The following is a 24,008-nucleotide window of genomic DNA, read 5'->3' as shown; positions in this document are numbered from 1 at the left end:
TTGCTATGTTATTATACTTAACTGTAATCTGTTGGAGTTGTAATTTTATAGTTATGTGTGTTTGTACGTGGCATTGATGCTATTAGATATACTCAGGTATGGGTGGGGTGGGGTGGGGGTGCGGCGCTCACTGTTAACTCTAGCTCGGTATTATATCTAAATCCTATTAAGGAGCGCCCGGGTCGAGGGTGGGACACTGTTTGGGAGAGGATATGGTGGAACGTTGGAAAGGTAGTAAGGCCCCCTGAGAACAAGGGGGAAGATCTCCATTCAAACATGTTTAATTTTTTTTTTGTTTGTTCTTATTGTTTGGAAATAGCTTCCTTTTAATCATACTGTTATGAGTGTATTAGAGAACATTTTCTCTTATTTGAAGGATGTAAGCGACTCAACTATACACTCTGGATGATTGTGGATTAGTTGAATTTTGATGATTATATATTTAAGATCTATTTTTATATTAATGTTTGTGCTTGAAAATTCTGCTTATTTTTGTAAATTTGTCAAAATGTTAAATTCCCAATAAAAATATCTATAAAAAAAAATATTTAATTATGTAGAGGACAGGAGTTAATGAATGAATGAATTGCAGGAAGATTTCTTAATTTATTCTTGTGTTGTCCCTGATGGGGGTACAAGTTGGAAATCAAGCCTCACCATTCCCAGAGTCATAAGAAAAATTAAAGATTGTATAATTTGCTCAAAATTCCACGGGTTACCAGAAAGTGAGGCCATGTTTCTGCACTTGACAATAATTATGATTTGTCATAGTAAATAAACTCTAGCTACATATAAACAATTATAAACCATCATCTCATAGTGAATCTAGTACTTTAAAACTCTAACCCTCTGAACAACACACACACACACACACAAACAAAAAAGTGTCATAGATAGTGGAGAAAAATTAGAAAGGCAGTTCAATCATCACTATCAACAGGGTTTGCTGATATAATCCTTTTGGCTTGTCAGGGTCTGTGACTCCTCTATCTTCCTTCCCCAGGTACTTGCAATTGCTTGCAGGAGGCACAGGGTGACAAATTCCAACTTCTTATGTCTTTGATTTACTGTTAATGTGCCACCGTGTACAGAAATTGATAAGTGAATATAAGCTGGCTTTAGTCGGGCTTGAGGTGGTTTGCAGAGAAACAAAGGCAGCTCTTCCTTTTCTGAGGTCCAATAGCTTCTGACTAATCACAAGCTGTTGAGCTGGCTAGAAGCCAATCACAGGCAGAAGGACTTCGGCATTGACAATGGGTCACCATTCCACTGACCAGTCAGCAATTTGTTACCGACATGGAGACAGACATCCACATCAAATTAGCATTCCTGTCCTTGTATTCACAAGGCAGTAAATTGATGACCCACAAATTACCACAGTGGTTTATAATCAGAATTTTTCAATAATGGGGACCAGACTTTGTGAATAACTGATACCCAGGCACCAAGTTTATGGCTTGAACTAAACAATTCAGAATGTATTTATGACACTTAGCTTTAGCAGAGCAAAGTTAAAGAACAAGGTAATCTAAAATATAGAGAAATAAAAATATATATGGCAAGGCAATGCTTTTCATCCATCCCTGTTGCCCTGAGGTAGTCGGACTCTAGGTACAAATAATGGTTGCAAGTTCCATTCTATGAAAGTGAACTACCTACTTATGTTTCAGAAACATCTAAATCTTCCTTTCAGTGCCAGTCCACAAATTATTGAATTCTGTTTCATGATTTTAAATGGCAAGACAGGTAAGCTTCTGGGCTGCTAGTGTGTTGTCATAGCCATTGGAAAAACACACTTGATGTGTCAATAACTTCTAAATGTGTTTTGCTCTGAACACACCAATTTTGACTTCACTATTATTTTACTTCATTAATACACCATTTGCAGAATTGTTTGCCGCTTATTGTGGAGGTGACTTTACAGAATGCTGGATGCTCAGTAATGCATCGTAAAATATTAATGCAATTTTCTTATTCCTTATGGTTCAAATCTGCACCAATCCCATTGTGATAGACAGGCATTACTAATCAAAAATGTTAATATATAGAAGTCATTACATTGGAGTTGCAGGAAGGCAGATGACTCACTATCCAGGTGAGAAATGCCCAAATAACAGTTGACAAAAACAACTGGCAAAATCACCAGTGTGCTTACACTGACAAGGATATTTATTGCATGAGAAAATAAGCAATGAAAGGAAGTGTGGACAGATGCCTTTCATGGTGTCAGTGACAAGTGCAGAAATCTGGAATATTTTGAGTAGATTTTTATCCTACCATCAGTTTATTTTGCACAGCAAAAATTTTAGCAGAGCTCCTAACTCCATAATTATGCTTTTTTGAATGTTATGCCTTCTAAATTATTTTATACGGCTGCATGAGGTAAAGTTCCTCATAGCTAAAATTACTTACTGAGCCATATCTTTGTAGGTCTTTGTCAAGCTTCAAAACTAAATTTGAGAAAAGATCACAACATGTCTAAATGTATGAAGTTGTTGCTTTGGTTTAGTGGGTGGTCACACCTTATCATTGGCAGTATAATTTTAAATTATTAGATGAATATTTGTAAATGAAGCCTGGTTAGAATTTTCGGGAGTTTTTGTTTTCAAAACTCATTCACAGGATGTAGGCATCACTGAGTAGGCCAGCATTTATGCTTCTCTTTAATTGTCCAGGTGGCTATTGAGAGTCTTGGATCTTGACATATATGTTGCTATGGATCTTGAAGTATATGTTAGCCAGACTAGATAAGGTCAGCAGATTTCTTTTCCTAAAGGAAATTCGTGATCCAGTCAACCATGGTTTCATGGTCATCATTAGACCCTTCGTTCTAGATTTTTACTGAATTCAAATTCCACTGCCTGTCGCATGATGTGAAATTTGTGCATTTGTTATCGTACTTCCACTGTTTCTAAATCTCCTGTAATTTTTCCATATAATAGGGTCGTTGCACAAGAGAAAACTGCAAGTATCTTCATCCGCCAATGCATTTAAAAACGCAGTTAGAAATTAATGGCCGGAACAATCTCATACAACAGAAAACAACTGCAGCTATGCTGGCACAACAGATGCAGTTTATGATGCCAGGTGCTCAAATTCAACCAGTTGTAAGTATATTGTTTAAAATGAAAGATTTTTCTCTTAATTCCATCCAATCCCTCCAAATTTTTTTTAAATGTTTTATATTGTAAGTTCTGGTACCAACTTATACTTTGTTCAATACCTTTCGTAGAGTTCTTCAGTTTCTTCTCTCAGTTGGCAAACTCCAAAACAAAAGAAGCAAAATCTATTTTCCATTTTGAAAATTTAAGTTCTTGAAGCCTAAACAATCTTGTAGAAGTGCTGATACTGCTTAGTTTGGTTGTGAGAAATGAAATGAATTTCTGTGCTACTTTGCCCTTTCAACTTTCCTTAAAGCATATTTATACTTTTCTCCACAGGCCACATTTCCAATGAATCCTGGCACAGGAGTAAATCATCATCCTTTTAGTTTTAGTCCTTTTCTGGCACCCATGCCTCACAGTGTCGGATTAGTTCCAACCGAAGTTCTCTCCAGTGCCCCTGTTCTTGTCCCTGGAAGCCCACCTATTTCGGTTGCTGGATCAGGAAATATGCCTAAGCACATGAGGACAGACCGGTTAGAGGTAAAAATGTAGCACCAGTTGTATAAATGCAGCGTGATTCTGGTGCATCTTACTTTTTGTTTTTGTATCCATAATCCATGGTATGGACTTGATCTGGACTTTCAGCACATTTTGAAATTGTAAAATCAATCAGGTCTGGAACATATGTTAACAGTTTGATTGAGTTTGCCATCAGAACTGGCACAGTAGGCAGGAGAATCCCTTTACAGTTTGCTGCGATTTATGGGGAAAACAAAAGGCCAAGACTTTAGATTTGCTAAAATATTTTCATGAAAGAACAAATGATGGATTTAATTGGGTGTAAAGATATATTTTTCAAAATAAATTTTTAAAACCTATCATCTTGAGCATATGCAATAAATTAAAATTCTGGTCGGCATGGACAAGTTGGGCCATTCTGTACATCTCTATGGCTTCAAATGATTTCAAAATGAAAATTATCAGAAATTGAAGAAGTTGAAGAACCTAACGTTGTTGAATTCACTGCTTGAATCAGAGAAGTGAGGGGCATCCTGATAAAGGATGTGGTATTCAGTCGGCTGGATTTTGCAGTCAACAGTTAAGCAATGTCAATCATCGACTGGTCTTGAAGAAATGTCACCATCAGAATCCCCCTAAGTAATTCCCCGTTCCAGGTATGAGTTTGAGGCAGTGCTAAGTCAAAGGGATCTCTGTGTCCAACAGCAGTGATATCAGCAAACAACATAAATAGCCCACTAGTTTTCAGTCTTCTCTCATAGTAAGCCAGGAGGTAAAATTCACTGTTAAATATATTTTATAGAAAGCAAGTAAATGATTTTGATCTAGATTTGAGATTAAGGTTGAAACATAAATTAGCATAATCATTTTAAAATATTTGGACTATTTCATAATCAAATTCAACATTGCATAAATATGAAATTTAGTTTTTTCAGGGCTAAAGAGCTGAGGCTGCATGGTGGCTCAGTGGTTAGCACTGCTCCCTCAGTCCCAGGGACCCAGGTTCAATTCTACCTTCTGGCAACTGCACGGTGGCTCAGTGGTTAGCGCGGCTGCCTCACAGCACTCGGGCCTCAGGTTTGATTCCAGCCTTGGATGACTGTTTGTGTGGAGTTTGCACATTCTCTCATGTCTGTGTGGGTTTCCTCTATCGCTCCGGTTTCCTCCCACACTCCAAAGATGTGCAGATTAGGTGAATTGGTCATATTAAATTGCCCATAGTGTTAGGTGCATTAGTCAGAAGGAAATGGGTCTGTGTGGGTCAATCTTCAGAGGGTCAGTGTGAACTTGTTGGAGAAAGTGAGGACTTCAGATGCTGGAGATCAGAGCTGAAAATGTGTTGCTGGAAAAGCGCAGCAGGTCAGGCAGCATCCAAGGAGCAGGAGAATCGACGTTTCGGGTATGAGCCCTTCTTCAGGAATGAGAGTGTGCCAAGCAGCTAAGATAAAAGGTAGGGAGGAGGGACTGGGGGAGGAGCATTGGAAATGCGATAGGTGGAAGGAGGTTAAGGTGAGGGTGATAGGTCGGGGTGGGGGTGAAGAGGTCAGGAAGAAGATTGCAGGTTAGGAAGGTGGTGCTGAGTTCAAGGGTTGGGACTGAGACAAGGTGGGGGAGGGGAAATGAGGAAACTGGAGAAATCTGAGTTCATCCCTTGTGGTCCAACCATCATTTCCCCTCCCCCCACCTTGTCTCAGTCCCAACTCTCGAACTCAGCACCACCTTCCTAACCTGCAATCTTCTTCCTGACCTCTCCGCCCCCACCTCCACTCCGACCTATCACCCTCACCTTAACCTCCTTCCACCTATCGCATTTCCAACGCCCCTCCCCCGGTCCCTCCTCCCTACCTTTTATCTTAGTGAACTTGTTGGGCCATAAGGCCTGTTTCCACGCTGCAGGGAATCTAATCTAAACTGTGCAAACTTGACAGAGACATTTTCACCGTGTTTGCATGGGATTCCTCCCACCGTCCAAAGATGTGCAAGTTAGGTGAATTAGCTGTGCTAAATTGCCTTTAGTGTCCAAGGATATGCAGACTAGGTGGATTAGCCATGGGAAATGCAGGGTATAGGGATGAGTGTGGGTGAGGTGCTGTGGATGGTCAGTGTGGGCTCCATGGGCCGAATGACCTGCTTCCATACTATAGAGATTCTATGATTCATAAACATTTTTCATGAATTTGGATATTAAGACCTATTATCATCTCATTTTAACAAAGTGCAATTTTAAAGTTTTTTTTGCGAACACTAATAGTGTAAATGGGAAACTACTTGAATTCACTGATCTCTAATTGTTATCTGGGGATACTTAGTGAGCACACATTCCTAAAAAGCGTAATCACAAGATGCTACTTGTTGAATTTCATGTTTCGCTATTCATGTGGGAATGGAAATTTCACAAAATTGAATTGTCTGAGAGTGCTTTGGAGTGATGAAATATGGCCCTGATCTGCATTTAGTTTTGCCAACTTGGTTCAAAAGATCAGGGCATACACAAATGAAATAAAAATACTAATGTAGCAATAATTAATATAAAGTGCCAGTGACTGACATTTGAAGAAAATGCATGTACAATCTTGTCTTCCATGGAGAATATTTGGATCGAAAGTTGACTAAAGAACAGAAATGAGAAAAGTGATCAATTGATGTCATTTGGATTGGAGGATATAAGCCGTAGGGTCTCTGGCTGTCATTGTTCTCATTTATACATATATCATCTGGATTAGATATGGTATCAAACATTTGCAGACAGCACATAAGAAGAGAGTGGTTGACTGTGAAGAGGACAGTGAGTAAGTTCAGGACGACAACTACAAGTTCATAAGTATGTGATTATCATATGTAGGTTATTGCCAAGAAATTAGTTTCAGGTATTTTGGGAGAAAGTGATATGAAATATATGCCAAGTAGTAAAAGATGAAAAATAATGGAGAAGCTGATAGACTTTGGAATTCAGAAAAACCTAAGCGACAAACCTTCTCCAAAATCACAATTATTGTCTTGTGATTTATAACTTAAAATGGTTTTGGACCATAATCAGGTCAGCAGAATAAAGAGATCAACATATCGCATATTGATCATGCTTAATTCTATTTGCATCTTGCTTGTAACTGCTGTCCCAAATATGATATTGATTGTTAAATTAACATCGTCACAGACATTCCAATTTTTTTTCATGGTTATAGAAGGTGCCCAAGGATTCCCAGTGATTATCATTCTGGCAGTACATGATCTGGGAGAGTAATGTTACCAAAAAGTCAAAATTCTCTATGGTACCAGATATGAATTTTTCTCCATGTAAGTGAGCTCCCGTTGGGTTATTCATTCATGAGATGAAAGCATCACAGGCTAGGCCAGCATTCATGGCTCATCTCTAACTGCCCAAAGAGCAACTTAGACTCAACCAAATTGCTGGTTGGAGTCACATTTGGAGCCAGAACAGGTAAGGATGGCAATTTCCTTCCCTAAAGGAATCTATAATGGATTAATGGGAGTCATTAGACTCTTAATTTCAGATTTTTATTGAATTAAAATTCCACCATCTGCCGTGGCAGGATTCAAACCCGAACATTACTTGGGTCTCTGGATTAATAGTCCAGTGATTATGCTATTAGGCCAATGTCTCCTCCTGAATTCCCTGTTGATGAATGATTTCTGTCCTGGACTAAATTTTAGGTTTGTACCTTACCTTGGCCTTGCCTTTCACTTAAGTTTTTGAACACCTATAAGTGAAACAACTCCATTAAATCTAAGTAGAGTTCTGTCTCCTCTTCTGGCAGGTGTGCCGAGAGTTTCAGCGAGGGAATTGCACACGGGGTGAGACTGACTGCCGCTTTGCTCACCCTGCAGACAGCACAATGGTGGACACCAATGACAACACTGTAACTGTCTGCATGGATTATATCAAAGGTCGATGCTCAAGAGAGAAGTGCAAATACTTCCATCCTCCTGCGCATTTACAAGCCAAAATTAAGGCTGCTCAGCACCAGGCCAACCAGGCTGTGGCAGTAGCTCAAGCAGCTGCTGCAGCAGCAACAGCAATGGTAAGTTATTTAACTAGATAACATGATACAAATCAACGACAAATTTATCGTGCAATTCGCAAAATGGTTAACTTAGATTATTGTGGTACAGGAGATGCATGGAAGTTGCACATTGATGTGCTGCGTTTGATGCAGTTGCTCTTGTATCTGTTTGTGTGTGTAACAGAAGACCCGAAACTGTTTCCCATTGAGTACAACTACTGGCACCATATTCCTTAATAATTTCTAAACTTGCAGTGTAGAAGAAAAGGTGATTTTATATTTGAGAAATTAAATTACTTGTTAGGAATGGCAACTAATTGTTGAATATGGAATCTCTTGGTTAATAAATCTTTCTGTAGTTAAGCTAGCAGCCATTAGAACTGTTTGTGTGCAGTTGCTTTAAGCAAGATTTTTTGGCACATTAAATTGAGGCAGTAATAGGTTAACTTGTTCAATAAAATTTCTATTTCAATAAGCTAGTATTTTTCTATTTTTTTACAACATTGTCTAGCTAGATTCTGATGTAGATTTGTTATAATCAGTAGAAAAGGGCAGAAAATATGATCTCTTTTTTAAAAAGGGATGTTGGTACAGAAAACACAAACAGCATTGGAAAAGCTATACTATAGTTTGGAGTAATGAAGAAAAACATCTCTTTTTTTTTCCAACAATCCCTGAAGATATTCTGTGCTTCAGGTTTATAGTTATATTTATGATTAACAAATTTTTTTGTTGCAATAGATCCTTTTTTTGGTCTCTGAGCAGTTATCTTCTGCTTGCAGTGCACATAGATTAAGTTAGAACCTGCTTCTAGCAGTAATGTGGCCAAGATCAAAAACACATCACTAATATTAACGCTTTGGTACAAACTGAACTTCCGAAAAGGCAAAAAAAAACTGATTTTCCTATCATTCATTTTAGAACCCATGTAATTCATTGGAAATAATTCATTTTTGGTTATGGAAGTGACACACATTTGGCTGATTGGTGAAGTCCTCAGCTTTGACTTGAGCAATAATAGTTTAAACTCTTGTAGGTCTAGTAGTTTCTGGATCACATGAGTGGCTAACAGTGTTGAAGTAATTTAAAATGAAAGAAGTACAGTGGGAAAGTCACTTTAGAGCTCTGTCCTTACCTTTGCAAAATTAGCCATTGGTTAACATATTCCTCTTCAGATGAATACAACTGAACCAAAATCTCATTTGGTGTTTTGGCAGCTAGTTCTTGAGCTTTGTTCTAATACATGTTCAAGCATTGTAACTATCACAACATTTTTACTAAATATTTTCCAGATTTAATTGGGACATATGATGCTTTTGGCAAAGTAGTCCTGACAGCTGTTGTTGTTGCTCTAGTGCAGGTGTCTTTCCTCCACTTGTACTTCTTGCTGTGTTCCTACAGTGCACATGGAGGATGTGAAATGAGAAAAGGCGATTACCCATCTGGCAATGTTATCCACATTCCTTGATCATAAATCTGTAGATGTCACCTGTTCCTGGAAACGCATAATTTTGAGATAGGATTAAGCAGGTTGATCACAATTTGCAGTTAGTAGAGGTTTAGCTTGAACTAGCCAAAATAACTGCAGTTATTCAAATTTGGAAATTATTTTCAATGTGGGAGTCAGAAATCTCTGGGCACTGCATCTCAACAGCATCACAAAGACATTTCTGGGTGCACACTCAGCAAGTGGTTTCCTAGAGCCCATCAAGCTGAGTTATACTGTCAGAGTGTGGAGGCTGAAGTGAAGACTCTTCCAGATGGATAATCTATCTTTTCACTACCTATCCACCAGAGCTGAATCAAAACACATGTAGCAGGACAGGTTTCAACAGTGAATTAGAAATTTTGTTGCAAAACATTTATGGCATTGCAGTCAAAAGGATGTCTAATTTTTTTCAATAAATAGATTAAATCCAAAATGCACAATTCACAAGCAGATTGGTGGGATGTAATTAACTTAAAAAGTTAGATTGTTATTGCCTATATTTTCTACTGAATTAATCCTGCCTTGAATGTAATCTAAAATGAAGTGCTGTCCTCTACCTTTGCAAAAATACACTTTTCATGGGTTCCCAGCTGGCTAAGCCAGTCAAGGTAGTGATAGATGAAACACTCCAAATGAAAGAGTTAAAGAGCTATATTCTATGATTATTAGTAACAACACTACTGAATCTGTAAAGAGAATCTCTGGGTGTCCAGCAGTAATCGTCATCAGCGTAAGCAGCCAGTCGAATGGAAGTATTCTCTTAGCCAGGAAACCAGGGTATTATAAAGCCATAGGGGTGGCACGGGTGGCTCAGTGATTAGCACTGCTGTCTCACAGTACCAGGGTCCCAGGTTCGATTCCAGCCTTGGACGACTGTCAGTGTGGAGTTTGCACATTCTCCCCATGTCTGCATGGGTTTCCTTCGGGTACTCCTGTTTCCTCCCACAGTCCAAAGATGTGCAGGTCGGGTGAATTGGCCACGCTAAATTGCCCATAGTGTTAGGTGCGTTAGTCAGAGGGAAATGGGACTGGGTGGGTTGCTGTTCGAAGGGTGGACTTGTTGGGCCGCAGGGCCTGTTTCCACACTGTAGGGAATCTAATCTAAAATCCTTTCATTTTTAACCATAACTTTTACAGATTGCAAATGATTAGGGTTTACACATGGGGTTAAAGTAAAAGTGAAGCAATCATAAATATTTAGAATTTACTTTAAGTTTAAATGTAATTTCTTGTGCTTTGACAGATTAAATATTACATTATTCTTTCAGGACCAGTAAGGATGTTTATCAATAATTATGAATTTAATATGCTGTTTAAAACAGCAGGTTACACTTTATTTATCAAGATGGAACTTAGTGAAGAGGTTTTCCATAAGACTTAACATCAGAACAGCGAAATGTCTAATCACCTCAATGATTTTGTAGTTCAATATAGGCTGAAGGCTCTGCAGCTCACTCTGCATACAATAGCAGCAATTTGTTTTCAATCTCTCACTCTCTCTGCCTCGCCCACCCACGCCCTCGCTCTGTGTGTGTCTGTGACTCGCCCGCCCTGGCTCTGAAATGTTTTCCAACCCCCCCCCCCCCCCCCCCAACTCTAGTTCTGAAAACGAATTGGCAAATGACAGAAGATTTTGAATGTTAGTCTTACTGAGAAACTAGGGCATTTAGAGTAGAGAAGTCACACTTCCACATTTGATTGTTTGAAGGAAGCCATGTGTGAGCGTTAGAAGGTTGCCAATTTCTGTTTAAAAAGCAAGAAAGGGGAAAACCAGAAATTATAGACATTTCAACTTAATGTTGGTAGTAGGTGGGTTCCCAGGGACCATAATACACAATGTAATTAATACGCATTTAGTTGAGTTATGTTGACTGCAGCCAGCTGACATAAGGTTAGGTCTGGTATAAAAGTTGAATTATTCCTCACATGCACTATAAAATTCTTTCATGACAAAGGAAATGCATGCATATAATAGTGAATTTTCAAAGGTTGCTTAATAAAGTGCCACATTGGAAGATCAGTTGCTGGAATGACTATTGGTACTTTCTCCTTTGCTTGAAATATCCTAATTATCCTTTCAGCTCCTGGGAAAGGAGCTGGGCAATACCTTGGGTATTCCTAGTTTGCAGTCCTTCCTGTGGAAGCGCCATTTGCTGATTTCAGATGTATGTTTTTAATCGCAAACAGAAGGTTTTAGCAGGTCACCGTATATATATTTACATATATGGTGGCAACAAAATCAATGCATTTGAATTTCACCAATCCTCGGGACAGCATTGGCCATTCATCCTTTCATGCCTAGATTGCTGACAGTACCATTATGATTCTGGTATACTGCCTCAACATTTCAGACCAAAGCGAAAGAGCTGCAAGTTCTCGTAAATCCATGCTTTCATGAGGATTTTCACTTGCTTTTGACTCCGCCCTATGTCCTTCATTGCTAAAGCTCCCAACTCAATTCTCCTTGGTATCTTCTTAAATGCTAGTTGTGACCTGATTTGGAGATGCCAGTGTTGGACTGGGGTGTACAAAGTTAAAAATCAAACAACACCAATTTATAGTCCAACAGATTTAATTGGAAGGTAAATTGGAAGGTTTAATTGTGACCTGGTAGAGATCTGTAAAACTGTACAGAATTGCTAGGATGGACTAAAATAAATTATTTTGGCTGGAAGGAGATTCCAAGATTGCAGGAAATAAACACAAGTCACTAATAAATCTGTTAAGTTTAGAAGAACGTTCTTATGCAGGAAGTAAATTTGAAACTCATTACAACAAGGCATAGTTGAGATGAATAGCATTGATTAGTTTAAAGGGAAACTATGTCAACATATAAATGAGTAGACATGCTGGCAGAATGAGATGGAATAGGATGGGGATAGACTCATGTGGAGCATAAATACCAAAATAGATCAGTTGGGTGAACTGTTTGATCCAGTGCTGTTGTTTTTTGCATACTCTGACTCCCTGGCCTGATTGGATAATTTTATTGACTCAGTACATGGTTATTCACTGCCTCCACTTTTTTTTCTAATAATAATAATGTTCCTATGATTGCTGAAAATCAAATGCATTGATTTTGTTGCTGAGGGCCAATAGGTATTGGACCCAAGAAGTTCAAAGTCATTATTCACTGGACCCACTTTCATCACAACCCTTCCTTAATGTCAAAGTTCCCATAAACCAGGTCAGGAAGAGACACCTATTCTAATTAAGAAGTGCCAAAGATCAGTGTGTGCTCAGAATGAAGCCGTACTGTTGGCTGAGTGAACTTGCTTATCCGATGGTGAGAAATAAGTGAGGTATATAAACTAATGTACTTTATGTAAATATACAGCGACATGTTAACTCCAGCTTTCCATCTGCGATTGAAGACAAACATTGCACCTTATATACGTCTGAAACCAGCTAATGGTGTTTCCACAGGAAGGACTGCAAACTAAGAATATCTAGGATATTGCCCAGCTCCTTTCCCAATGGAACTAAAAGAATAATCAGGATTTCAAGCAAAGGAGGAAGCGCCAATAGTCATTTCTGCTGTTTGTGTCAGCTCTTTAGATTTCTGTTTTTGCCAAGAAACTTGCAGTTCAAAGACTGACTGCCTCACACCGAGAGCTATGCAGTCTGTCTTTAGTTCACCTGCAGTTCAAGAAAGTTGATACTGTTTCCATTGTCCTTGATTGAAATAGGTGCTTGAATGAAATCAGTACACAGCTGTGGTTGATAATCCAGTTTCCATTCAAATCAAGTTAAAGGCCAGGCACTTTATGCTTTACTGCAGATCTGGAGTAGATCCCTCAAACCTCCCACTCATGCCCAAAGTGGAGACTAATCTAAAATTGTCCAGCGGGATTACTAAACTTTACGAATCTATCCAACCGAACATGCTCCTCCGGGATGGATAAATTATCGACGTACAACTTAAATGTGATCTAATTGAATGACCTGAGGGATGTACATGTCTTAACAAAAATAGTAGCAGACCTGGAGCCTTCCCCACCATTCAGTAGGAAAATGGCTGATCTACCTTTCTTGTCCCTCCCTCGCATCCATTGATTTTGTTGGTGTACAAATATACACTTTCAGCCATGAGATTCCGTGGTCTTCTGGTGTCGAGAATTTCAAAGATTCACAACTTCCTGAGTGAACAAACTTTTCTTTATATCTTTAAGTGTGATACAGCGAATTCCTTATCTTGAGCTGATGTAACTTAGATTCTCAAGCCAGTTGAAATAGCCTGCCTGCATTGTCTTTGATAGAGAATGTATGTAAGCTTCATGGCCAACTTCTGTTTCTCGTGGGAAATTATGATGCATTTAAGCTAACTTTCTTTGAGTCAGTTCGTATCTATCCTTGAAATTTTTGGCAATAATAATCTTTCTTTGAAGGCACTTACCTGTCTTTATCTGTAAAGCAAGAATGTTCCTATTTAGATTTATGTGAGAATTTCAAAAGAATAGAATCATACAGTCATATAGCATAGGAACAAACCCTTTGGTCCAATTTGTTCACATCAACCAGACATCCCAATCTGACCTCGTCTCATTTGCAAGCATTTGGTCCGTAGCCTTTTAAACCCTTCCTATTCGTGTACTCACCCAGATGTTTTTTAAATTGTGCCCGCCTTCACCACTTCCTCTGGCAGCTTGTTCCATACCCACACCACCTTCTGCGTGAAAATGTTACTCCTCAGGTCCTTTTTAAATCTTTCCCCTCTCACCTCTAGTTTTGGATTCCCCTACCAATGAAAAAGATCTTGGCTATTTACCCTATCCATAACCCTCCTGATTTTATAAGCTTCTGTATAGTTACCCCTCAATCTAGGGGAAAACGTCCCAGCCTATTTGGCCTTTTCCGATAACTCAAACCCTCCAGTCCCGGCAGTATCCTTGTAAATCTTCCCTGCACCCTTTTAAGTTTATCAACAACCTTCCTATAAAAGGGCGACCAGAATTTTATGCAGTATTCTAAAAGAGGCCTCACCAATGTCCTGACTTCTCAACTCTTGATCTTAATGCTCTAACCAATGAAGGCAAACATTGTCACTTTCATGACCCTGTCTACCTACGATTCCACTTTCAAGGAACTATACACCTCTAGGTCTCTTTGTTTGGCAACACTCCCCAAAGCCCTGTCCAGGTTTGCCTTCCCAAAATGTGTCACCTCACACTTATCGAAATTAAACTCCATTTGCAACTCCTTGGCCCATTGTCCCATCTGATCTTGGTCCCGTTGTACTCTGAAATAATCATTTTTATTTTGACTTTGCCACCTATTTTGGTGTCATCTACAAAATTACTAAACATGCCTCCTATATTTACATCTAAACCATTTATATAAATGTCAAAAAACAGTGGACCCAACACCAATTCTTGTGGCACATGGGCTGGTCACGGGCCTCCAGTTCGAAAAGCACCCCTCTGTCACCACCTTTTGTCTCCTACCTTCAAGCCAATTTTGTATCCAATTGGCTAGCTCCCCCAGATCACACATGATGTAACTTTATTAACTGGTCTACCATGTGGAACTAAGCACTTTGCTGAAATCCATATAGACCACATCTATTGCTCTGCCCTCATCAATTTTCTTTGGTACCTTTTCAAAAAACTCAATTAAGTTAATGAGTCACAGTTTTCCACAGACTGAGCTGTCTGTGATCTTCCATAGTTGTGGTGCATGATGCTTTTCTAAAGGAAATGTACTCTTTACACAGAAAAAGTGTAAATAAAAGTAAGGATCTTCATCTGTCTAGAGCAGGTGCTCAGAAGTGTTTAATTAAGGTATAGCTTTGTTTTGCCTTGTTTTATTTTGCTAGTGCTCATTCTGCTTTTTCTATCAAATTGCTGAGCTTAATATGGAAATAATCTTCCTTTTCATAGCAGCTACGTGATATAGTGAAATAAAATAGTATTTCATTGAGCATCCAAATAATTAGAATTTTGGCATGTCTTCATATTAGATTATTTATCTATTGGCATTGCTGTGTTGATTGATGTGTATCTTAAGTTGAGTAAAGGAAGAAGCATTTCATGGTCTTGTGCAGTGATAGTGTCTCTACTTCTGGGTCAGAAGGTTTGGGTTCAAGTCTCTATCTGCCCCAGAAGTGTGTCATAATATGTCCTAGCAGGATAAAATAACAAGATGTTAATTCAGTAAAATTCTACAGTGGTTTGGGAGAGGAAATAGTTTCTCCAGGTGGCTATTTTCTCCCTACAAAAATGAGAAAATGTAATTTGTAAGGTATGTAAAATCTATTATAATTCATTTTTCACAGCTTCGTTGCCATTCTTCCAGAAGTCAGCCACCTACTTACCTGATAGATGCACATTTAAAATGCTACCTTAAGTTTCACTGTACCAGAATAAAAAGTGCAGTTTACTTGTTTAATTTGATTAACATCACATTTTGTTACAACATAAAATGTGGTTAGAATGCAATTTTTAAAAAAAGTAATGTTTGCATGCTGTCTGGCGGCATTGTGAAAATAAGTCAATTTGTGAGCATCAGAATTGAGATTTGTAGGTGCTAGAGACAGAACGTTTCTTCACTCAGCATCTTGTGGGAAGTGAATGCCACCATACAATGTTAGTGCAAACACTTGCAGATAATACTATCCTGCCCCAACAACCTTTTAATTTCAACCTCAAATTAATACCCCTAGCATTCAAGTGTAAAATCTGCTTTTCACATTTGTGGATTCTTTTGACTTAATTTGCAAGTAAACTGACAAGTTTTAATTTATATGCAGCTTTTTATTAATTACTGTGCACTTGCAATGGCAAGTATCATTTGATACTTTTGCATAGAGATCCAGCAGTAAGTGAGAAGGCAATACATTTGTTGCCATCATCAGAGTGGGTAAATGTAAGACTGCATTGTCAGCCCAACAGATCCATGCTCTAGCATTCGATCCTACTCAGACTTGAGGATTCCAGTCCTGGTGCTACAGATTTTATTGTGAAATCACTCGATGCCCATGTGTCTTCAGTTTCCCAACATGTTGGTGATCTTGGTCATTTGTGTTAGCCAATAATGACAACAACAATATCTACATGCCACTGTGCTCAGGGACCCATTGTATTCTCTGTGTAGTTTTGCCAAAATGCATGGGATCTGGGATCACGTTGTTAGGTAAATCAGTATTTGTGCCCATCTCTAATTGTCCCTAAAAAGGTGTATTTCAGTCCTGGTTTTGAGAATCTGGTCAGAGTGAAGTGAAAGAACGGAATGCCACCTTGATTTACTTCTAGTTTGGAGAGATGTAGGTTTTTATGGTTTACTGCTTTCTAAAGGTACTTACAAATGAGCAATGCAGAATCTAGCTATCTTTGTGTAATTTCATATTTCTTAAAAGTGTGAAAGATGCAATTACTTAATTATAAGCTTATATAATTGCACATACATTTTGCACAAGTTGATATCAGTACTAGTTAAAAATCATGTTTTGCTCTCTTTTATGCTTTTAACAAAGGTACAGTAAATGCTTTTTTTGCTGTATAGTACTAATTCAGTATTTGTAACTGCAAACTTTTGACAACTCATTTTATGCATGCTCTGTGATGTATGTTGTATACTGCATTCAGGGTTTTTTGTTTTTTTTTCTCCTCACCTACCTGCAATGTACTGCTGTTCCCATGACGCACTTCTGCTTGCTGTTTACCTGTATGTTAATACGCTTGAACCCCATTGGTCCATTGCCATCATATGCTCGCTGCCTGCTATTTAAGACTCAGTCGGCTGCCAAATCTGTGAAACGACCCCTCGAGGCAACCTTTGACCTGGTACTTTGACCTTTCACCTTCTTGCTTTGCATGCACTGTAGTGATAGTAAATTAGTATAACTTGATTTTATTTTTAATTTTGAGAAATGCTTTTAATTAGATGTTTCTTGGAAGAATATTATGTTCATACTAACTAAATGTACTGGTCTTTTAAAAAGCCATGCTATAAATTTGTAAACTTTTTTTTGAATATCTGAGGTTTGCATTTTGCATTTCAGGCGTAGCACCAGATAGCTTTCACTACACAATGTTGAGTGAGCATGTTATAGTCTAAATTCATTAGAATTCGTTTGATGGATTTGATAGCATTTAAATATGTGGATCTGATACCTATCTGCTGTAATTAAGTTGCTTAACAATTTCAAAACCAGTTATAGTGAGAGCATTTTCATTAAATTTTTTTTGGTTAAGGGCAAGTTTTGGCTTTAAAATAATGCAGCTGTTTGTCTTGTAATGTAATGTCAAATATCACAGTATTAATTTTTTTGTTGAAACGAACTATGCTTGTACCTTTTATAGAACACCTGTCTTCCACCGGAAGAGTTCTTGTGCTGCTTTGATAAATGTAATGCTGTCAGTGAATGACAAGAATTTCATGCTATCTTCTCCATTTGTCACACTTGTCTTACTCAATCCCTCATTCACAGGCCTTTCCACCTGGTGTCCTTCACCACTTACCAAAGAGACCAGCCCTTGAAAAAAGCAATGGCACCAGCACAATCTTTAATCCTAGTGTTTTGCACTACCAACAGGCTTTAGCCAATGCACAAATACAGCAGCCAACATTTTTTCCAACAGGTATGTCCTTTCCCCCTTATTGAGAGTATTATAAGATTGCACTGTTGACGTGATCAGGTAAATAATCTAGCCATTACCACAAGTTGATGTTCAAAGATATACATTTACTTGTTGCTAGCACTTGAAGCTGCATGTTACATTAATTACAATGGCTTTAAAATGCTGTGTTTAATTTATTCTAAAAGGCTAAGACCCAAAAAAAACCTTTGACCTTCTTTTGTTTCAGTTGAATCCAGTTTTAGTTAAGTTACTTGTTTGCATGTTTCAAACTGTATTGAATGCCCTGGAAACAGCTTGTATTTCAGTGCAAGCAGCCTTTAGGGCAGCTTCAATGGAATTTTCATTTTCTTTAAAAAAAACTTGTAGATTTTTGTGATGGCCGTATCTAATGCTGTTTTAAAACAAATAATGAAATGACTGCATGCAGTAAATGCAAAATTCCTCTATATTTGATTTAAAAGAACACCTATTAATAAGTAACAATTAATATGAAAGGATTGTTTAGTAGTAAATAATTAGATCAACTCTGATTTGACACCTTTAAAGCAATGGTTTTTCTTGATGTTTACTTCCTTGTGTAGTGTTGATTTTGCACAGATTTTAAGCTACTGTTTCCTTTTTGTTGGTAGTAACTGGTTGCCAGCACTAGTAAACCTCCCAAACTATTGGTCCTGCCGTCAATTAAAATAATTAAATGTTATAATCTGTCCAGGCTGTATTGAATACATGTATGCAATTACTTGATTAAAGCCAAATTTGATTTTTGGCTGTTAATTAAAAATAGAAAAACAGATTAATGTTTGGCTATTCTCATCCTAATTGCCTTTTAGAATTCTGCGTACAGGACGTTAATTCAGCCCACTCTGCCCATTTGTGCCCATGATGCTACTGTACCCTTTATTGAATGAGCTCGCAAGTCTGTTGTGTGGCACTGTATCAAACCCCTTTTGTTAGTCCATTTATACTAGAACAGCATTATCCGCATCAACCCTTTCTGTTACCTCTTTCTTTTTTTAAAAAAAAGAGCTCAGAAAATAACTTGAGCATTTCCACTTTCCATGCTGGCTCTTCCCAGTCAACCTACCTTTTTCTGTGTAATGACTAATTCCATTCTATATAATTGATCCTGGGGACTTCCCTGCCAATGATTTAAATTAATACGATGATCTTTTGAATATCCAGTTGCAATGGAAAAGTGAATTTTATCTGTAGTATTTGACTCATTTTAGTAGATGTAAACTTTCAAAAAAGCTTGTCCAGACTTTGCTTATTTGCAAAATATTGAAGCATTGATTAAATGGCTCTCAGTACTTCATTGATATGACATTAGATAAATGAAGTATTCCACTGCAATACAAATTTATTAAATATGATTCATGTACAATTGTTAATGCTTGGTATAAAGTATTTACACTTTAAAATCTGTATAACAAATTATTCTGTAAAATTTTTAAGTAACTTCTGATAATTTAACTGCATAAAAATTAATCTGTTACTTCTGTAAATATTTACAAGACATTTAACAAGATTGTATATTATAAATCTATTCTTTGTACTACATTTAATAAAATAGTGTTGTATCATGTCTAAAATAAAGTCTTTAATATTTTTGGGTCAGTTAGCTCAGTAGTTAACTGTCTAGAATGTGGTACTGAATGATTGATTGATTGCCAATCTCACGCATTCATTCATAATCATCGAGATGTACAGCACGAAAACAGACCCTCCAGTCCAACTTGTCCATGCCGATCAGATAACCTAAACTAATTTAATCCCATTTGACAGCACCAGGCCCATGTCCCTCTAAACCCATCCAGATGCCTTTTAAATGTTGTAATTGCACTAGCCTCCACCACTTCCTCTGACAGCTCACCACCATACATGCAGCACCCTCTGCGTGAAAAAGTTGCCCCTTAGGTTCCTTTTAAATTCTACCCCCCCCCCCCCCCCCAAGGAAGCTTGCCTCCTTGCTTTGCCCGGCTTGATTTGGAGTATGCCTTTTGGGCTGTAGAACCAATTTTCTCTCTCTCCCATGGAGAGACTCCTATGGTACTTTATGAACTAAGGCTGATTACCATTGCTATTTTTATTATATTTCACAAATATAACTGTTTTGCTTCCTAACCCTTTGAGCATGGTTCAGAATAATGTGCGATCAAATATGCTTGGAATGAAATCGCCACCCAGCTTCACTCTTCCTAGTTGCTACTGTCACAAAGGACATTAAAACTCAGAGTCTTCAATGTGTGCATTCATTGTGTTTTGTCACTTGTTCTGCACTTCATTGTTTGAGTTAATTGTGTCCCTTGAATTATCAGTAGGACTTCTATAAAAACAAAAAATCTTTCAACTTGGTATAAAAATAAATTCTTAGAAATTAATACTTTAATGAAGTAGAAGTGGAATGACGAGCGTTTTGAGATTTGAACTGAACCTCTCAGTATTAAAACTAACTGACGTGGAAGGGTTTTTGTATCTGTTTTCAAGATCTTGGCTTTATGATCTAGCACTAACCGTGCATTCTTAACACTTTTTTTTTCCCCTCCCCCAAATTCACCTTTCTAAATGTTCCACTGCATGATGACAGGGTCGGTGTTTTGCATGACTCCTCCAGCTACAACTGTTGGTAGGTTTCATCTTTTGTTTCAATACCTTGAATGTAATCAATATATGATGAGCATTTTTTTAATTCAGCCTAGATACTTACTTTTACCATGGGGGAGAAAGCTACAAAATATAGGTTGAATCTTCAGATTATTTCTTCGGTTAACCTGAATTTGAAGAAATTAATTTTAACATAGAATTTAACTTGTTTATCTGTTTTTCACTTCAATTTTGAACTAAAATTTTAATCATCTTGTCCATTTTTGTTAGAACAATTAAGAGTTGGAGTAAGGTAAATTATAATTTTGTGCAGCAGAAATTGGTGTATCAAACTACAGCATGCATTGTTTTGATTGATTTGACTTTATTACAATTGACCTTTGGGACAAAGATTGGCTGAGAACCTTTTGGTTGTAACAGCCCAAACAATGCTTATAATCAGCATTCATAATCTGTAGATTGTGAGGCAGTAGTTGAAAATGGAATACTTATTAATATTGGTGTGAAATCTGATTTTTTTCATAATAATAACCTTCTATATGTAAATATCTCTTTAAGCATCTTTGTTTTACTTGATAACATTGAATCTATCCTAAGTAAGTTAGAAAATCGAGTCTTAATATATTATGTATCGGAGTCTCCCAGAGAAGTTCGGGAAGGTGCATTCTTAAAAATTTCTAACTACAAAATTACAACTTTTAAAAAAATAACCTAACGTGGGCACTATTTACTTTATTTGATCTATCTTTTGTTAAAAGATTTAAGTCCGTAACATTGAAGTAATACAATGAGATGGGAGAAAAGTTGAAGAGTATTTTTCCCATGTCCCCTAGCTTCCTTTTGTATGTTCTCTGGGAAACCCTGATTATGTTGGCATTGGTCCTTTTTAATTGTGATTGTAATAAGCTTTTTTCCTTTCTCTTTTTTTTTAAATTTTCTCCCATGCTTCCTTGCTTTGCATTATGATTGCATGTCACCTGCTGGTGTAACCTCCTCCTCCCTCCACGATGGCTTTCTGCTATGTGATATCTGCCATGCCCAAAAATACAACACATGCAATGGTTGCCATGTGCCGCACCCTTCTGTTCATTGCTTCCATGGTTCCCTTCCTGAAAGTACCCTTGATGCACAGTGCTACGCCCGCCACTGTCTCTGCAGCAACAACACCTGCCACAAGCGTTCCCTTCGCCGCAGCAGCTACAGCCAATCAGGTTTGCTCCTTTTACAGCTTTCTTTCATAAACCCACCGCCCTCCCCTTGCAACTCTAAACGAGCGCTCACCAGAAAGCTTTCTAAAGTCTCACCAAATTTGTAAATTACCTGATTGCTGCAAAGCGAAATTGAATAATTGCAGCAGGCGCTTGTTTAGAGTTGTTTATTTTTCCCAGACAACAGTATGTTTTTGTGTGTTCTGTGCTGCATTATTTTTCATTAATTTCAACCTCGCTGTACTAATCACATTTTTTAGTTAAGTTCATTAAAATAGTGTTGCAATGTTGCGCCATGCAGCAAAACATAATTTATTAAGTAAATATTTTGATGTGAACATTGAAGTTGGAAAATACTTTAGTACTTCTTAGTAAGTTCCTTTTATTCCTGAACATGCCACCCACTTTAGAGATTTTATTTTTAAAATATTGTAATCGTAATATTCGATATAATTAAATCAAATGGCGTGTTGAGTCAGTACTGTCTTATATTGACAGATGTATATAGGGTAAAAAGCCTTCTTGTGTTTGAGACTTTTGTTGACAAGAAATTGGTTATTCAGTGGAAGCAGAAGGGTAGTTTGTAAGTCATAAAGTTACTTGTACCTCAAGTCCATTACTTTCAGTGGATGGGTTTGATTCGTAATACAGGTTTATTTTTGTGTGGACCCTTGTTCAAGGGGAAGATGGCAGGTTGCTGTCAACAATCCTGCTGGACATTTGTAGAAATTTTGTCAGCAGTCAGCAAGAATTCCACCTGTTCGTCATAACTTTTCCTGCTGATGAAGAGAAGGCAGCTCTGGCTCATTGTCAGGGCCTGCAACACAATTTATTCTACAATTTTCTATCTCTTGATAGCTGAATTAATCTTGTTTCTGAACCTCAACATCCATTTGTTCATGCAATTGTGGACGGCACAGTGATTAGCACTGCTGCCTCACAGCGCCAGAGATCCGGGTTCAATTCCTGCCTGACTGTGTGGAGTTTGCATATTCTCCCCTTGTCTGCGTGGCTTTCCTCCGGGTGCTCCGGTTTCCTCCCACAGTCCAAAAATGTGCAGGTTAGATGAATTGGCCATGCTAAATTGCCCGTAGTGTTAGGTAACGGGGTAAATGTAGGGGAATGGGTCTGGGTGGGTTGCGCTTTGGCAGGTCGGTGTGGACTTGTTGGGCTGAACAATACTAAGTAATCTAATCTAAAATAAAACTGTTTTTATAGCCTCTTCAATATACATCCTGTACTGGAGCAGGAGCAAGCAGTGTTTTTATGGCAGGGCATATAAGGGCAGATGGCCAAACACACATTCCAAGGGGTAGTTTTGAAAAGTGGAAAGATACCTGAGATCCTTGGTGGCAGAAGGCACAACAGTGGAGCATTTAAATCCGAGTGCACGAGAAACCATAGTTGGAGGAATGTGGGTATGTCGGAGGTTGAAAGGGTGAGAAGATTCTAGGTAGAGGAGGTCCAGGCCACACAGGGATTTGAAAATGAGGTTCAGAATTTTAAAATAAAGACATTGCTTAAGCAGAAGCTAGTATATGTCTGTGAGCACAGAGCTAATAGCTGAACAGGGCTATGAGCAAGATAGAGCTCAGATTACATTTGCAGAGAGTAGAATGTGGGTAGCCAGCCTGGTGTGCATTATTGTCAAGCATTGAAACAACAAAAGCATGAATGAGGACTTCAGCAAAAGAAAAGGTGATAGGGATAGGTAGGAGAGTTTGCCAGTGTCATTTCAGTGGAGTTGGCAGTGTTAGCGATGGTTTAGCATTGGGGCCAGAGCTCTCAGTCAAATGTGACACCACAGTTTCAGACTGCTTGCAATTGCCAGGGAAGCTATATATTTGGTAACTAGAAAACAATTAGTTATAGGAAAAATGATTAAGATCTTCTCAGTATTTCGGAGGAATTTCTGTCCGTGTCAAACAAGCAGCTGTATAATTCAAGAGAGGTGGTTGTTAGATAAAGATGGCTGTGGTCAATATTCATATGAGATCAATGCTTTTTTTCAGATGTTGTTGCTGCTGTGGGGAAGAACGTAGATGAGAAATAAAGGCCTAATGTTAGATCTCTGGGTGACCCCACAGGTATTAGCGCAGAAAACAATCGAGAAGTCAATGCAGGAGCATAATGAGAAACCAGTGAATTCGGAGTGTAACTAGACAAACTGGAGAGATAAGAATTATATTATGTGTGTGCAATTCCACTCAACTGACCAATCCTGTGGAGATGTTGCAAGAAAATTGTGTTCAACCGTTCTGAGGTGCATAATTTCTCATGGACGCAGTCACATATTTGTAACTTTGGGAACCATTTCAATCTGGTGCCAGGGACAAAAGACATGATTCAAGCACAAAGTTCCAGGAAAGATGGGCTTGGATTTGGGAGGTAAAAACAAGGACTGCAGATGCTGGAAACCAGAGTCTAGATTAGAGTGGTGCTGGAAAAGCACAGCAGGTCAGGCAGCATCCGAGGAGCAGGAA

At 38.2% G+C, this 24,008-nt stretch overlaps 1 protein-coding gene across 10 annotated transcripts in view; it reads left to right on the top strand.

The window, feature by feature from the left end:
• Positions 1-24,008, top strand: part of mbnl2 (muscleblind-like splicing regulator 2) — a 128,424-nt gene that overhangs the window by 74,807 nt on the left and 29,609 nt on the right. For 4 of the 10 annotated variants that reach the window (XM_060825865.1, XM_060825866.1, XM_060825868.1 and 1 more), the window contains 6 exons: positions 2,943-3,107; positions 3,441-3,644; positions 7,400-7,663; positions 16,862-16,915; positions 17,563-17,713; positions 20,301-20,339. In XM_060825865.1, coding sequence (XP_060681848.1) covers positions 2,943-3,107; positions 3,441-3,644; positions 7,400-7,663; positions 16,862-16,915; positions 17,563-17,713; positions 20,301-20,339 — 877 coding nt within the window. Of the gene's footprint in view, positions 1-2,942; positions 3,108-3,440; positions 3,645-7,399; positions 7,664-16,861; positions 16,916-17,562; positions 17,714-18,543; positions 19,012-20,300; positions 20,340-21,433; positions 21,529-24,008 lie in introns of those variants that run through there. The other 6 variants (XM_060825869.1, XM_060825872.1, XM_060825874.1 and 3 more) reach the window with 6 other exon arrangements.

This window comes from Hemiscyllium ocellatum, chromosome 6, assembly GCF_020745735.1.
Source record: "Hemiscyllium ocellatum isolate sHemOce1 chromosome 6, sHemOce1.pat.X.cur, whole genome shotgun sequence".
NCBI classification, from domain to species: domain Eukaryota; kingdom Metazoa; phylum Chordata; class Chondrichthyes; order Orectolobiformes; family Hemiscylliidae; genus Hemiscyllium; species Hemiscyllium ocellatum.
This window is presented reverse-complemented; position numbering and strand designations above follow the sequence as displayed.